General features: G+C 38.5%; 1 protein-coding gene across 1 annotated transcript in view; it reads left to right on the top strand.

Moving 5' to 3' along the window:
• The window catches only part of MGAT4A (alpha-1,3-mannosyl-glycoprotein 4-beta-N-acetylglucosaminyltransferase A), a 76,857-nt gene that overhangs the window by 47,351 nt on the left and 12,195 nt on the right, over window positions 1-17,311 (top strand). Inside the window, exons 10-12 of the mRNA XM_057381490.1 lie at window positions 7,775-7,905; window positions 8,541-8,648; window positions 9,053-9,246. Of these exons, the coding sequence (XP_057237473.1) occupies window positions 7,775-7,905; window positions 8,541-8,648; window positions 9,053-9,246 (433 nt within the window). The remainder of the gene's footprint in view (window positions 1-7,774; window positions 7,906-8,540; window positions 8,649-9,052; window positions 9,247-17,311) is intronic.

Raw genomic sequence — 17,311 nt, 5'->3', positions numbered from 1 at the left:
ATAGTGATCTGACTTCAAAGCTATCTTCTTTGTACTGGAAATAGACCAAGAAGTAGAAATTGATTGCCTTTTTTAGGAACTCTGGTTTAGCTCATGGTTGTTGCTTTTCCCCCTCATTTGTTTCATATACTTTTSTATGACTGAGGCAAACTCGAACTGTTGGAAAACATGGCATTTTTATAACCAAAAGTTAATTTATGGAAATGCTAACAATCAAACTGCTAGGCACATGACTTAATTTAGCTGCTGTTAAAACAGAAATGTAATTAAAACACAACTGACTGAAGTAAAGGAAAACCATGAAAATTAACTCCACCTAAAATAACTTCACTGGTGTTTGTGCCAAAATTTCCAAGAATCAGCAGGCATCAGTTTGTTGCAAAGCCTTTTATGTCTCCAATTTTTTATTTCTTGAAGGAAAARTTTCAACAGTCTGCTCCTTTTAGATACAGTCAGTGTCTGTCATTGGTAATAAACAGTGAGAGGTTTAATTCAGGATCTTGGGTTGTTGGGGATTGACTCCCAGGGTGCTCTGGAAATTATGGTTCTTTGCTCTTACACAGATATCCTTTTACTGAGAGATACTACACTTAACAGAAGAGCAATGAAAGAGAAGTTTTGAAGGGATTTTRCAAATCAAAAGGTTATTTCATTACTGCAGTGATGTGTCATGATCTTTTTAAAAGTGAGAAGCTGGAGATGTGCAAGGAAAAATCTAAAGCTGGGGCAGACTTTGGAGATTCCTGTGGTCAACACAAATGATTCCACTATGAAGGCTGTTAGTTGAGTTCAGAACAGAAAGAAAATCCTGCTTGTAAAGGATAAAAGTGCAGCCCTGAGTTCTGTCATTCTGTTGGAAATCCTTGTTGTTCTCTTTCCTTTGGATCTACTTTCCAGAGAATGGCTTCATTTTTAGCTCGTAATGGTCATACTGAGAACTGAGAATGTTGGCACTACTTGAATAAATCCTATTTCCAGATCAGCATCAGGTGTGCAATGGTTCCCTGACTTTCGGGGTCTCAGAGGTTCCTGGAGTAGAAAGGAAAAAAGTAATTATCTCTCATATGTGCTATGTTAGGGTATAGAATGGCAYTTTGTAGACTTGCCTGCCAGTTTAACCTACAGAAACAATGGGGAGGAGGAAGGAAAATGGAGAGAGTGAAGTCTCCTTACACACCTGGCCATCAGTAACTGCTTTGGGCTATCACCAGAGATACACTGTTGCTGAAATATTTGTGGAATTGGTTCTGCGGCCTCAGAGGTGGAAGAAACAGAAAATTGTGCTGCCTAGCAGGGAAAAATAAGAATTTAAGTAAGTAGTTAACTGACATCTTGCCCCAAAAAACGTGTCTCTTTGGCTGGGGAACTCCTCGCAACATTCTGTTATGTGTTAGCAGGGACTGGTTGAATACAGCGTCTGCTAAGACTTTGTTTCTACTGCTCAATAGTTAAACACTTACCCAGACTAAGCCCACAAATTGAGTTTTACCTCCAGTCTAATTGCATAGATACATTTTAAGTGTAAATTCTGCATGAAGTTCCTGGGCTGTAGAAGTAATTTACATTTATTCTACATTTGCTTGATTTAATAGTAGAGCGTGCTCGCTTACAAATTGCCACTTTGTAAGAATGACACATCCARTGTGCGTAAAACCAGCTTACACTTCAGGACATGCACTGTCTACCCCATGCAGTTGTATTTCAGGTCACTTAACTTGCTTGTTATTTGTGTATTTCAYCCCCTCTTTCTGTTCTCTGTGCTGTTATGGAGGGCACTTCGTTTAAGCCTGGTAGGATAGGTAGATAGTTCTTATTACTGAGACTTAGCCTAACCAAAAGCAAAACTGTTTAAAAATACCTTGTTTTTCTCTGCTGTCTGAACACTTTTGGTCAGTGTGGGCTCTGAAAGTAGCTGTAGTTAAATTTAGTTGTTAGCTCCTGCTGCTTGCATCCCTGTTCTTTGTTCCTTGTATCATGGTTGTTTGCCTCTTTCTAACAAGATGGAATCAGTAGAATTTCAGATGCATTTAGCTAAGGCTGCACATCTTAATGTTGCTTTTCTACCTAGAAAATTAAATTAGWTTTTTTTTTCTTCTGCCAATTTAGCCACTTACCCTGTTTTTAGGTTTTGAGACAAAAATTAGTATTCATGAAAGCATCTAAAACTTTTGTCTCTGAGACACGTTGGTGTGTTGCAAYCATATATTGCATGGAAATTTTATGCAAGTAATGTAGATTTGCCTCATCTCTGCTATCTCTTTATGGATCTTGGTGCAGACTGAAACTGTGGTTATTTGGTAATGCAGATAGCTTTGAGGASAGCAACAGTAGTTTGTAACTGGGGATGAGTTTTATGTGTAGCTCTCCAAGAGAGAATGTAGAGCACTCAATTCATAGAATGATAGAATATCTAATGATAGATAGGTCTGGTTTGGAAAGGACCTTAAATATCATCCAATTCCAACCTCCCCACCGAGGGCAGGGACACCTTCCACTACACCAGGTTGCTCAGAACTCCATCCAGCCTGGCCTTGAACACTTCCAGGAGTGGAGCATCCTCAGCTTCTCTGAGTGACTATTGTCTAGATGCTACTGATTTAGAAATTATCTCTGAAAAAAAGAGGTGTGTCTGATTCACGGTTAGCTGTTGGAAACCTTGATTAGCTTTCAAGTTTGYAAGGTAAAAATGTGGGATTTTTTGTCATAGTATATTTCTGAACTGAAAATCTAATTTATGCAAGTGCTACATGAGGAAGTGGCAAATGTAGCTATTTAGGCTGACAGCAGGATTATAGAATTCTGTCACCTCTGCCACGGAACAGACGCTGCTTCCTTTGGTTTTTTTTTAATACTGAAAGCATAGTCTTAAGTGCTGTCAAGTATCTAATAAATAATGKGTGAGATGTATGCTGTTTCCTTAAGAAGCTCTGTGGAAGGAGATGTTTCTTTTGCTCTTGTGGATTCTGGTTTGCWCTGCGAGCCCTGTGACATAATGTAGGAAAGTCCTGCTAGCTTTTTATGAGGAATAGTGATTTTTCTTCCAGCTGCCTGCAAGCTGAAGTGTCTTCCAGAGGAACTGCAATCCCTGCRTTGTAGCTATAATGCCAGCTGTCACAAACATTTAAGGGAGTGGTCTGAAATGGCCCTTTGGTTGTCTTATACAGTTCCTCTGAGTCTTATTGTGACCTGATGTTTTAAGGCCTCTTGTTCTGGTTATTTTAAGTTGTTCTGATTGCAGTTTTGCTCAAGCTGTGCACATAGTTGAAGTTTTGTRAAGAGTAGATCAAGTCAAACATTGGAGCTTTAAATAACTTCAAAGAGGTTCTGGGTTTAATGCCAGCAATTTGCATATCATTAACAGGGAAAGCATTGAAAACATCAACTATAGCTAGAATATGTGCTTGCAGGTGTAAAATTATTGTTGGTGTAGATTTAATATTAGTGATGCTTATGTGGAAAAATTAAAATGAACGATTTAGATATTTGCAGTTCAGAGAACTGTAGAAAACAAAGTGTTTCATTTTGTGTGTGTCTTGTATTTGCCAGYAAAATACTGGAAGGGCCAGAATAATTCACTGAGGATGGCCTTTAAAGGACTGAAAAAGGAATAGAAGTATTGGTGGGCAATAATAAATAGCAGTGTTCCCCAGGTTTGGTTTTTTTTCAGTCCAGTCACTTTTATCAATATAGATAAATAACAGGGAGAAAAATCTACATTTTGCTTCTCTAGGGTTTCATGGAGCAAAATTTTACCTTTGATTCTTAATTCTTTCTGATTTTGAAGTTTTTTAACAATGGTAGGTTGTAYGCACCCAGAATCTGAATCCTCTGAAGTTCTGTCAGCAGAGTGTYCTGGATTTATGTCTATTCCCATGTATTGCTTCAAGTACTGAACATGGTGTGAGATGAGCCATCGCTTCAATTCTTTCAGTTTTCAGTTTCAGGCAGTGTGTGTTGATTGCAGGCTTTTGCTTGGTCTCTTTGGCTTGATGATTTTTGACTGCATATTGGGGATGGCCAGTGGGCAATSTGTGGGCTGGATTTGGATGGTGTCTCAGTGGTTCTGTGGCTCACAGCATTTGCTCACATGCTGCTGCATGGGAGCTGCAGGATAGAAGGACCTTGGCAAATGCTGCCCCTTGTCCTTGGGCTGTGGCTGTGCTCTAGGAAAGCCAGGCTGCTGCTGCTGCCCTTGCTTAGGAGAGACCAGGCAAGGGCTTGGCTGGTTTGTTTGCAGAGGGCCTGGGTGCTGGATCTGTGCAGTGGGAATTGTACTGGGCTGGTTTCAATAACAAGGACTAGGTGTGGACAGTCAGGGTCCAGAGCTTTGAAGACCTATTTTACCAGAGACTTCACGGCAGAGCCCTGGTTTAGAGCTGCTGTAGGAAGACTGTTCTGATGGAAAAAATGGGGATATGGATCCATGGCAGAGGTGCTGTGCTTAGGTAGTGTCCTGAGACAGAAATGACAGACGAGGGATGCAATGTTAGGCTGAGGGATAAGGGGCTGGGGCAAAGCTGTGCCAAGCTGTGTGTGGAAGGTGGTGACAGCATTTCAGAAAGTGGTTTGTGGATGTGTGTCCTYGGTTGCTGAAGGAAGGCAAGGGCTTTTCTTGGGATCAGGGTGCTGCCTGTTCACCTTTGCTCCAGTGTTCATTAGGAATTGATGTGAGCAGAATTTGTCTCCACTGTTGAACACTTCCATGGTGCTGGGCAGTTAATGCCAGAGGYCACTTGGGTCTGAAGATGCTAGTGCAGGTACAGCCAGCTTCCCTCACTGACTAGCTGCAGTTGGATGTCCCAGGGTTGCTTGGGTTTTTGTCTGTGGGTGGTTTTTGTTTGCCTGTTTGTTTTTCTCTGGTGTGCCCTGTGACATCACCATGGTGAAAATCTCATGATTATTCCCCCAGTCCAGGGTGGCTGACTGCATGTTGGATGGACAGTAGAGTGCCAGCCTAGAGGAAACTCTGGGCCTAGACAAGTTTGCCATTTGGAAGTAAATAACTTGTTGGTATTCTATTTTTAAATAAAATCAGGATAACTTAAATTAGAGAAAAGAATAAATTCCTACTCTTACCTTCAGTCTTGTTCTCAGTCAGACTTCATTGTTGGTAAAGATCCTGTACCTTTGCACTTAGTTCTAAGTGACGTGGTCTGTGAGTGAGGATGAGTAAAGACAATAATCGTGTGTTGTTCAGAAGATGACCTAGTGAATGGAAAAAGTGTCAGTGTGATTATTCTGCTCTGTCTTTGGGTAAAAGAAATATTCTTGAGTGGGAAGGAAAGGATTCTCATCTGTGTGTGGATCCTGGAAGAGGATAAACTGCCTCCTCAGTCTGCTTGCACTGAGATTTGAGCATATTGTGGGGTTATTTCTGTCTTCTTACCCTCGTCCTCTTGTGCATCTCTCTGACCCCACATGGAGAGGTGTGCTTCCTATGGAAACAGATGTGACTGGCAGACTGCCTCCGTAGGTGTCATCTAGAAATGATGGCTTCAGTCCCATGAAAATCCCAGAAATATCTAAATAGTCCCATTTTTTTATCTAGTGTTTTATTAGGGCTTAGATTTTTCTCTTCTCCTGCCCTATGCCATTGAAAGCAGTAGGCAGAGATGAATCACYGGAAAATTGGGGTCTGTTTAGTTGGAAGTGTGACAAGCTGAAAGCTGTTTTTCTGCATGACTATTTTACACATTTTACTGATCATATGATTGTTTCCTACCCACTTTTAAATATTTACTTCCACAAATAATGTTAAGCAATGTGACAATATAGTGTGTAAAGCTAAAAATGTACTAATAAAAGTAATAACATCTTTCKTATGTCTTTTAAGAATAAAGCTTTGCAATTTATTTTGCAACTCCTACCTTAGTAGGAGTTTCCCTTGTTTGGTGGGAGTTTCAATTTTTAGTTACAGAGTCTTTTCGTGTGGAAATACCTTTTTYAGGACCTCATTGCTACAGCCGCTTAAAACTGATGACAATGTTTCTGCTTTATAAAGGGCTGGATAAAATGTTTCTGTAAATGTTTCTGTTTGATATAGTAATGTCAGATCAGTAATATTTTATCATATTTACTCTGCCACCCCAGTGTGTAAGTAGTCTACGCCTCCAAGCTCATCTCAGAATTCCATTATGAATATTCTTTCATTGGTTTTGTTCTTACCCAATTTCACACACGTCATAAAGAAAAGAGGTTGCATGAAACATGCATTCTGAAAAGGGCAAGGCTCCTTAAGTGATTTCTTCCTAATGTCTACTCCAGCTGGTTTTCCTAAGAGTAGGAGAAAATAATAGAATAGTTCCTTTTGGAACTGGTTATTTAGAAAGCCTATGAAGGCCTCTTCACAAGTGGAATAAAMCCCCCATCATTTCCTGTGCCTGAGTGCGGTGTGTTAGTGTGTTGGACAGGACTCCAAAATGTGGAGAGACAGAAAACTTGCACTAGAGAGGAGCTTCAATTGGACTCTGGTCCATCGACGCACACAGGCCCCAAGAACCCATTCCTGTTCAGTCCAGCATTGTCCACATCTCAGGAACATCTGCAGAACTGAATCACTTCATACAGTGTCTTTCTGACAGAGTCATTCCTTGCCTTCTCCATTGTAGCGTGCAAAAACTTCAGACTTCATCTRCAAACCTGGTGATGTTTTCTGAATCTGCCTTGAAATCTGAAAATGCCTTTGGGATTTTAGTTGGCRTGTGGTCRTAGAATCATTCTGGTTGGAAAAGATTTCAAAGATTATCAAGTCAAACCCCTAACTCAGTATTGCCAAATTACCACTAAACCATGTCCCCAAGTGCCACATCTACACATCTTTTAGATACCCCCAGGGATTGACTTCAGCACTGCTCTTGGCAGCCTGTTCCAGTGCTTCAGTGCATTCCCTGGTACAGGCACTTGTCAGTCTGTCTTCAGCCTTGGACTGCCCCACTCCCAATGTTGCCTCTGGTAGCAGTGTCTTCATAAGGGCACCTTTTCCAAGTGCTGCATTCAGTGTGACACAACAGCCTAGTGCATTGGGCACCTTTCTCTTCAGACACCTCTACTGGCAGAGAAGTGTATGCTCAGCCATGTAAGTGATTGCTCATGTTGATAGTAAATAGACTTGCTTCATCAACAGTAAGTTTCATTCTTTTGCATTTTTGCCTCCTTTAAGCCTCTGAGTCTGCAGGATTCCCAAKAATCCTTTTGCACTGTGCCACCTGGAAATCCTGCTGATGGCCTTTGCACTGCAGAAAACTCTGGTCCCTGTGGGATGTCTCTGAGTTGCATTGTCTCTGGATATGTTTTGGTAGCTTCCTTTTCTTCCTTTGATTTCCTGCCCAGAAGGATCTGAAGTTAGTGGTGGGTGCTCAGTCTCTGTTTTTTGAACCTGCAGAAGCTGAAATTGTGTGGCTGGGCAGAGAACACTGCACCAGTTTCTAGTCTCAGGTGCTTGAGCTTACATGTGACATGGGAATAATAGATGCCAATCCATAGCTCTTTGTTTTTTCAAACTGACAATTTCTATTTTTAAGGAGACTGTTGTAGTACACTGGATATACACTGAATATTTTTATAGCACAACATGTATAAAAAGAAGTTCGTGTTCAMCTTAGTGTTCTACTTAGTTAAAAGGTATGGAACTTTTAATAACATTGAGATTTCAGGTTGTTCCTTGCTAATGTTTCTTGTCTTGGCACAAATGTAGCATCTGTTATCTTACTGATTTCAAAAGACCATGTTATCTCGAACCTAAAGTAACTCCAGTTATTYTTAATGTCACCCACAGGTAAAATGTTCCAGTCTCCAGATATCACTCTTATTGTAGAGTTCATATTTATGTTTTATAAGGAGAAACCTATCGATTGGCTCCTGGACCACATCCTCTGGGTGAAAGTGTGTAACCCTGAGAAAGATGCTGTAAGTTTGTTTTTATTATAAAGCTTCTAAAATGTTTTCATGATGATGAATGAGTTGATYTTTGTGAGCCAAAAGCCAACATAGTGTACATTGCAGTTACTGCATGTTCTGGAAGAGTCTTTCTTCCTGCCAAGATTTTTATCTCCAAAAGAACTTYAGAGAGAGTTCTCAGGGGCATCATAACTGTTATTGCTTCAGATTTTGGAGATGGGTGCACTAAGGATGAAAAACAGAAGTCTAGTTAGATTTGATGTGTAACATTCCTAGAATCAGCTTACACATGTAAGCGCTGGTGAAGCTCTGCAGAATGTCACTGCTTGGATAGCAGTCTGGGAGAAGGTTCCAAATGGAATAAACCTTATATTTTGTTCCTTAATTTCTCAAGTAGCACCTTTGCTGAAAGACTGAATAAATKAGTTCTATGCAAGAACTGCTGAAAGACTGAATAAATTRGTTCTATGCAAGAACCTTGAACAATGTTATTTTTGCAGAGCAGTCTTGGTAGATTTCTTAAATGAAAACATGAAAAACTAACTAAAAAGGCCTGGATTCTTGCCTAGTGTTGGTTTTTACTAATGTGTTGTTTTGTTTTTGTTTTTTATCCCACCCTTTATCTTTTCCCCCCACCATTTCAGAAACATTGTGATCGACAGAAATCAAACCTACGGATACGCTTCAGGCCTTCTCTTTTCCAGCATGTTGGCCTCCACTCTTCTCTAGCAGGGAAGATCCAGAAACTCACAGTTAGTAGACAACATTTCCCTTCCTTTACAGAGCAGGCTGATTAAATGAAAAACACTGTGGCAATGGAGAAAACAGGCCTTTTCTTGTTGTCTTGCATTTTCAAGCATGATGTGTATTGCTCCAGCTGGCATTAAATCTGATACAGACTGGTTACTATAAAGTATAAAAAGTGCTAGTCCAGCTTATTTGTGTCAATTTTTGCTAAGGAATATTTTTTTCTAATTTTTTTACTTTAATGGCATGTCCATCTTACTAATCAGTACAAGGTCTGATGCACCCAAAATGAGTCATGCATTCATTTTCCATTTTCTGCCAGTGTTTGTTTTAAGTGTAACCACTTGAGAAAAGAACATAATAAACAAGCTTGTCTGACCAACATGATGTTTGTCTGTCTTTCAATTAGGATAAAGACTTCCTGAAACCATTACTGCACAAAATCCACGTGAATCCACCTGCAGAGGTTTCGACATCTTTAAAAGTCTACCAGGGGCATACGCTAGAAAAAACCTACGTAGGGGAAGATTTTTTCTGGGCTGTCACACCAGTTGCTGGAGATTATATTCTCTTTAAATTTGACAAGCCAGTCAATGTAGAAAGGTTAGTAATTACTTGCTATTGGTCTCATATGCTTGTGCCAAGAATGCTTGAAGATAGAATTTGGGGCTGTCATTATAACCTAAAGTGAAATGATGTAGGGCATTTGGAGTTCAGCTGAAACTATGATCACTGCTGTCTTCCCTCTAATTCTTTTACTRTGGTAAACTTTGTCTTGCTTTTAAAGTATTTTTTCATTTAATCTGGAGCCTTTTTGATAAATGCAATACTAAACCCATGCTTCTCTGACACAGAGAACTTAAAAGAAGCCAGTTTGGTTCTGTTTGTATTTGGTTGGTCTGCTCCTAATTACAGAGCAATTGTACAGCATGGTGTATGGTACAGGATGTACCCTGTGGCCTTGGTCCCTTGGCTGTCCAGATGAGAAATCTTGATGAAGCATGTAAGAATGTCCCCAGACCTGAAAGCTGGGAACTCTGAAGGGTAATATTTTTAAGATGTAGCTTTCGGGCTTGAAAAAAGTCACTATGCCAAGATTTYAAGTTGCCCTATTTTAAAAATGTTAAAACGTAACAAAAAAGAAAGGGGGTGCATGCTTTCGAAATACAAAWATCTGAGATTTATTGAAGGACTAAAAGTGACTTCTTTTTAGCTACTGGTGAGATTAATTAGGGATCATAGATTTAGCACTGTAGACATTAGTCATCCTTTCATTTTATTGAGACTTGCTACTTTGCTGGCTACTGTCTTGCCAGCATAGTAATCCAAGATTTATAAAATACATGGTTTATTTAATGTCTATTTAAGTGTTGCTGTGTTAGTGGATTCCTCTTCTACTTACTTCACATGCCTTATGTGAATTTTTTTAGGCCAATATCTGTAGCCTGGTAGAACAAAGTTTCTTTGAATCAATGTGACTGGATGTTTTTCTTGTGAAGGAGTCCTTTTTGCTGTCCTGAACTGAATCCAATTAGTCACTTGTGTACCTTGGTACATAATCAAAGGCGAAATCTTCACCTTGGCTCAGCACAACAGGGAGGATCAGTAGTTTCCTTGTTACTGTGTTGTTCCAAGCTAATCTGACCTATGGAGCTCAAGGTTGTTGTCTGAGATGTCAAATTACTCTTTCAGTTGACTGCTATGCTTCAAAAGACTTTCCTAGTTAGCTTTCCAAGGTGCATGTGTTGAGGAACATAAATGCCAGACCTCCTTGGATTAAAGGCAAAATATTTATTCTGTGCCAATAGTTTAAAACAAAATTTTTTTGATACCTGTTGCCTTAATGGTGAAGGGAACTAGGGGAATGAGAAAGTACTAATTATCTGTGTACAAGGTGGAAAAATAATGTTCATTGTTGTGCCCTGGAAAATTGTAACCAGGTCCAAGGTAGTTATGTCTACCTGCTGTGTTAAGAATAGTCTTAGCAGTAGAGGATTTTGTGTTTGGGTTTTTTGGGGGAAGAAGTAGGGTCTTTTTATTTTTTTTTTGTTTGTGGGGGTTTGTTTTAGTTTTTTGGGATTCTTTTGCTGCTTTGTTGTTTTGGGGGGGTTTGTGATTGTGTGTTTGTGTTTTTTTTCTGGTTTTGTGGGGATTTTTAAAATTTCTTTCGTGTGTTTTTTTGCTTCATTGTTTGATTTTGGGGGGTTGCTTTTGTTTTTCCTTGTTTATTTTGTTATTTTTATTTATTGAAGAAATGCATTTTAGTTTTCGAAGAAAGGAAACATCTTCCATTCTGTTTCTTCCTCAAGGGAAGTGCACCATTAGAATAATAACTACCTGTTCAGCTATCATTGTAARCCATTTCAAAGTTTATTGTGACTTTTAGCTTCTATTGCAAGTGTCCACAAAAATACAGTATTTTGCCTTTCTGAAGTCAGTGACTGATTAGATTTACAGATGTTGTAATTTCAAATGATTGGGGCCTTGGTTCTGTTTGTCTATGGAACTTGAGCAGCAGCTGCAGAATTTGGCAGCTGCAGGTCCAATAGAGCAGTGGAATTTCCTGATATTTCAAGGGTGCTTGCTGAGGCAATCAGAAATAAAACTGTGACTGGCAGGTTGAAACACAGAAAAGGGAAAATGGACTGAGCATTAGGAAGACTTACCTGTTGGGGAAATGCATCTGAGGGTGGGAATTAAGAAGAGGAAACACAGTTTTGGAGGCAATCTTGTGTCTGTGAAAAGGTGCAACGGGCTTTCTTGTATTTTTTTTCTTTTTCTTTTAAGTAATAGAAAAGCTCTTTGACTTTGAAGGAAATTTTTTCTGCCAAGTCAGTTTGAGGTGTAACTGCTTAGTAACTCTCATAATAATTCAGGATTAAGAAGTTTTTTAATGGAAATATTGACCACAGCTCTGACTGAATAAATGGCACATCTGTTACATGGTGACAGAGCACTGACTTGTTCCTGTAGTTTATTTTTCCACACCAAATGTTTTGCTGAACTGAATTTGAGTTTTCTGCAGTTTAATTTTTGAAATCTGAGAATACTGTCAGGYATAAGACTGGCAATGATCTCTTAATAGCTTAAAGTGAGAACTGAGCTCACATCACTGAGCAGAAAGGAACATTTGTGCCTATTTTATGCAAGACCTGGTTGGCAGATTCCTGCTGAATATTGAACAGTCAAATAGATGGTGCTTATTCTAAACCACACCTGGAGAACAGGATTGTGTAAATTGAAACCTTCTAATGCTTACTTTAGTAACAGCTCTTGTACTGAAGCTTTCTAGGTTTTTCCCRAGCAGAAGTTCTCCAGTCAAGCCACTAAGTCCCCTAATAGTAATCCTTTTTTTTGCAATAAGAAMATACATACATTTCTTTCAGTAGGAAATCCTTGAGAATGAAAGTAGATTGAAGGATGTTCCTCTTAAAAACAAATTGCACAACAGTGTTGAAGGTATGGTTTGGTTGGTTTTGTTTGGTTTGTTTTTTTTTTTTAATAAGGAATGACTGTTCTCTAAATGCTCAAAACAGTCTACATTGTAAAGATAAGAAAATACTGAATTTCTGTTGCCTCAGGTTGTTACATAATTATTGAAATCCACTTTGCTGTTTCAGTATTGCTGCTGCTGTTCCAAGCACAGAATTAATTATTAAAACTGACAGTTATGTTTAAAAGTTTCTTTATGAACCAGTCAAAACACATCTGAGAAAGACATTCCATTGCAGCACTTAAGTGATGCTGGTGTCCATCATTGTCACAACCATTTTTTTTTTGACTAAGTTTCAGAGTTCTCTCTGTAGATGTGATTGACACAAATCAGATGTTGWTTTCAAAGAACATGTGCACTAATTACTTTGAGAAAGCCTTGGAAGTGCATAACCTATGGCTRTTTCAATTAGATTATGTTTACATTTGTCAGCTTTTCTGCAATAGGAATTTAGAATGCATACTTTTTAAAAGGGCTTCAGGTTTGCTTCAGTATAAATGGATTTCAAATGCTGATCTTTATTTTAAAAGRAAAAAAGCTGCGGGAAAAGACAAGTATGTATTTTACACTGTGGAAAAATGAAACAGCAAAAACTCACCCCAATCTCACTAGTATAAATACATAAATTAGCTTTATATTTTTAAAACATGAGGCTCATTGTTTCTTGTATGTAACTGCTTCACAGAATCATCAAGGCTAGAAGAGACCTTCAAGGTCATCTAATCCAACCATCAACCCAGCACCCTTTAATCATATTTCCGAGTGCCACATACAGATGCCTCTTGGTCACTTCCAGAGGTGGTGATTCYGTCACCTCCCTGGGCACTATTCCATTGCCTGACTGCTCTTTCAGTRAAAAAAAAGAATGTTGTCTCTAATCTGAACTTCYTCTCATGCAGCTTAAGGCCATTTCCTCTTGTCCTTTCCWCTGAGATATGGTAGAGGAGACTGACCCCTTTGAGCCTCCTTTTCTCCAGGCTAAACACYCCCAGCTCCCTCAGCWGCTCCCTTGTGCTCCAGACTCTTCTGCAGTACTGCTTGGCAGTGTTACTTYGAATATTATCAAAAGGATTAGCAGTTTGCTTTTTTAGGGGAAGGGAAATGTGATTTTGTTTGTGGTGATTTTTTTTTCCTTCTCTCCCTAGCACTGCTTTCAACTCTGTAGTTGTCCCATTGTTGGTTGGTCTCTCCTTTTAGCAAGTTACTCATCCTAAGTGAAGGAGTCCTCATCCTAATGTGACATTGACTATTAATAACATGATTTTATGAGGTACAATTTACTGATTGGAATTTCAGATTTAGAGTGAAACTTTGACAGACTAGCTTGTAGATGACATTTACTAGCTTGTCCTCTGATATTGGTATAGATACTGGTTGTGTAGTATTTGAGACTATTCATCTAATTTTCTGTATTGGTGACATTGGAATCACAGGGAACACATGATGTTAACCTCATTTATGTTTCCTGTGGCATCTTCTGACACCACAAAATTAACAGTCATGTAAGAAATATATATTTGACTATTTAAGCTAGAAAATCAAAGTTGAGTGTGAAGAGTATCTTGCTGGGCTCCTGGTAACTAAATATATACATTATTTTGTCTGCTTTGGAATTATTGTGACAGTGCTGAAAAATACTTGCATAAAAAGTGACAGATGAATGCCTGATATTTTCTAAAGGAAAACAAAGGCAGCTTATAAAGCAGGTTCTCTAGCAGTAAAAAATAAAGTGAATTTTTTTTTAAGTACCAAAAGAGCTACCRAAAATGTATCATAGGAGGCACTCTTGTAGGTATCCAAAATGTAATTAACTATTCATCCCATGGGATACAAGTCCTCCTGCGGCTCGAGAGACACAAGTTCAAATCATTACAAAGGAAAAAAGACTTTCTAACAGCTTTCCAAAACTGGAAACTGGAAATGGAACTTCCTCATCGTTTGCTTTTGCAGGAACAACCACTCAAAACCTAGGAAACTGCAAAATTGTTTTGGTTTCAGATGAGTACAGCAGTGATTTGACTGATGTAGAAGCTGTTCTTTGTTCATAATCACTGTTCATTGCAGAACCTTCCCTTCAGCCCAATACATTAAACCTTTTATGGGCAGTTTTAGCTCAAGAACCGTGTAAGTACATGCACACAGAGTGTATGATTTAGAAGTAATTTTTAATTCTGATTCTAAAGATAYAATACATGCTATTAAAGTGAAACACCATTTTATTAGGCTTGTAATGGTCATGTCAGCTGATAGGAAATACTTGAAAATCTCTGAATGTATTATTTGAAATGTTTTGGTTTTTGTCAGTACATTTCAGGTGGGATAAGACTTTTAGTGTACATAAAAGAGAATTTGAGGACTTTGGTTTCTCTGTTTACATAAACGTTGCTTCTGTGCTAATGAGTAGAACATCCTCAAATGGATGCACTGACAGCAGGGATTTGGCAGGCAGGCTCCCAGGCACTGATTCTGTTTGCTCCGGGCATGGAATTCTGCCCATAACAATGAGGCAAGGGCTTCATCTGAAAAGGRAAAAAAACCTCAAAGTATGGATCAGAGACAGAAGAAAAGAGCTGCCTAAGCCAAGGACATGCTGCTTCTTCCTTAATGGTACTAATATCCAAGATTTGTGTATTTGGCAGTGTTCCTGGATTTATAGTTCTCAGTCAGAAATCTTGGAGGCTTAATGCTGCTGCCAAAATGTTAGATGTCTAATGCCACTTGAGATACTCTAAAATACTTCATGTGATTTCCAGAAGGACTGGAGTTTCTGAGATGTCATAATTGCATCTTTCCAGCTTATGATGAGGTCACATACCCCTTGCCGTCTCAAATGGGAGCAAATGCTTGCATTTCAGAAAACTGAATGGAGTTATCTGAGCTTCCCCAGCCAAGCCAGAGGGGTAAAAAATGTTTATGTGCATACACCCACACATATACACCCATACAGATATACACACACACACATACTAAACCCAAAACCCCAACAAAGCCTTTCTACATCTCACTGGATTAAAAATTCAGCTGAAATAACCTTGTAAAAGAACAATCAATCACCCCCACCAAAACCCTCAAACCAACAAAAAAAAACCCATCACAAAATATAGAAAAACCCCAAACAACCTCCAAAATGAAAAAAATAATTTAATGCCAGACTTTGTTATTACAGTTGTTGTGAGCACACTCCAAAGAGGTAGTGCTGCTTTAGAAAGTGATTGTCACAGTTCTCATTGGGAAATAGAAGGCAAGAGTAGATCAGAGAATGAGATTTTCTTACACAGCTAAATACCTTCTACACCCACTGCACAACTGAAGAGGGTTAGCAAATGGTATAGCTAATCCTACGAAAGAGTCACATTGAGTTTTGAAGTGGTGTGAGAAAATTAATTTCTTAGGTATGTTTTGTATAAAACAGATTCCCCAAAATCCTCCCATCACCTCTTCAGTCAAGCTACTTTGTGGTCAGTCCATTGACAAACACGAGAAAGTTCCAGAAGCTGGATTGACACTTGTGTGAAAATGGAGAATTCATGCCTTGCAGCTCTCAACCATGCAGCTCAGTTTATAAACACTTAGGCTCATTTTTTCAGGGGAAGGCAGGTGCTTTGTACCAGGCACTTTGCATAGAAGGTGGTATTTTTTGTTTTGTGTCATTTGAGGAGGTCAGGGCATTTCTTCTTTGCTTGTGGGGAGGAGTTTCCAAATTGGGAATTATARCAAACAGGATGGAAAAGCTGCCTCTACATTGCTTACCTATTGTGAGTACTTGGCAGGTGCATATATATATACTGGAGAAATTACACTTTTTTTGGAAGTATAAACAATTTTTTCACATGACTCAGTAAGAGGCATAAAGAATAGGAGAATAAATTGAGCTTGCGAGAAGGAAAAGAAATTATTCATCTTCTGTTTGTCTTTTGCATGAAGAAATAGTGCATGGTTAATATTGGTTTCCAGTGACAGTAGAATAACACTTCCTAATTAGGATTCTGGGAAAGTGACACAAAGGAGGTAAATTAGTTTTCTTTTACCACATTTGCATCCAGTGATCAAAAATGCTGGATAGAATTGGTGAATAATGACTTTTGCAGTGGATGATGGCATCTGTAGAGAGCTAAAAAATTGCTGACGGAATATTGCTTCTATAGAAATTTATGTTGTGCAGAATTAAAAACTCTTAGGCTGCATGTTGCTATGGATAATTTGTTCAGACATGGAAGGAAACACTTCCTCTCTGCCTTCCTACCTATTTTCTTCCTGAAAATGGGATATACTAAAATACATCAGATTGCTAAAAAGAGATGTAAAGAGGATATGTGAAGAAAAGGGTTTGATTCCTGATGTTTACAGAGCACAAAGGCCTGCATTCTTATATTCTTAAAATATTTGTGTTTAGTATCAGGTGAGATAACTAGTTTCCTTCAAAACAAAACTCAGATATATTGCCAGTCGATGTGAATTGTGCTGTTTAAATAATTTTTCTGTATTATTTCCTTTTATAAAGCTACCTTAATTTACTGATAAATTTTTGTGTATTCTGTTCTATTTTTTAATTAGAACACTAGATGAGAACACTTTCAATGGATTAAAAAATAATTGGCACTTGTATTTCTTTAAATAAAATACAATTTTTTTTAACACCTAAAAGAAATCAAATTAGGCAGTAGAGAGAATGGTAGTTTTTTGAGCCTAAATATGTTTTGGCGTGAAAGAAGAGATACAACCCTTTATAAGCAAGATAGGAGACGGGTAGAGATGAGTATAGTTGGGATATTTGGGGTTTTTTTGAAAGCCCAGATGATGAAAAAAATGGGTAATAAAAGAATATTGAAGTTAACAGTGCAAATTAGTAATTTAAATGCGTACATCTTCCTGAGGCATGATAGAAAAGGTGAGAATCTTTCTGTGTGCTTGTTATTGGAGGAGTTCTGAATCTGAGTGTAGACTTTTAAACTACTGTAACAGTTAACTGCATGGGCAAACTAATGGTATCTTTTGTCAGAGTATTAATGATAATCGTATTTCTGCCTTCCCCTTCCTTTGTGTGCTAGGATGTGTATGAATATTTATTCCAGGTTATTGGCTGGGGKTTTTTTCCCCTCTATTTGCCTTGATTTTATATGTGTATCTAGTTCCATGGCAATAGGTCAACCCCTCAACTTGGGTAAATACTGAAGT

This window comes from Malurus melanocephalus, unplaced genomic scaffold (assembly GCF_030028575.1).
Source record: "Malurus melanocephalus ecotype Western Australia unplaced genomic scaffold, MMel_1.1 scaffold_512, whole genome shotgun sequence".
In the NCBI taxonomy this organism is placed as follows: Eukaryota; Metazoa; Chordata; class Aves; order Passeriformes; family Maluridae; genus Malurus; species Malurus melanocephalus.
Note: the sequence above shows the minus strand (reverse complement) of the source record. Positions and strands in the feature narration are given on the sequence as shown.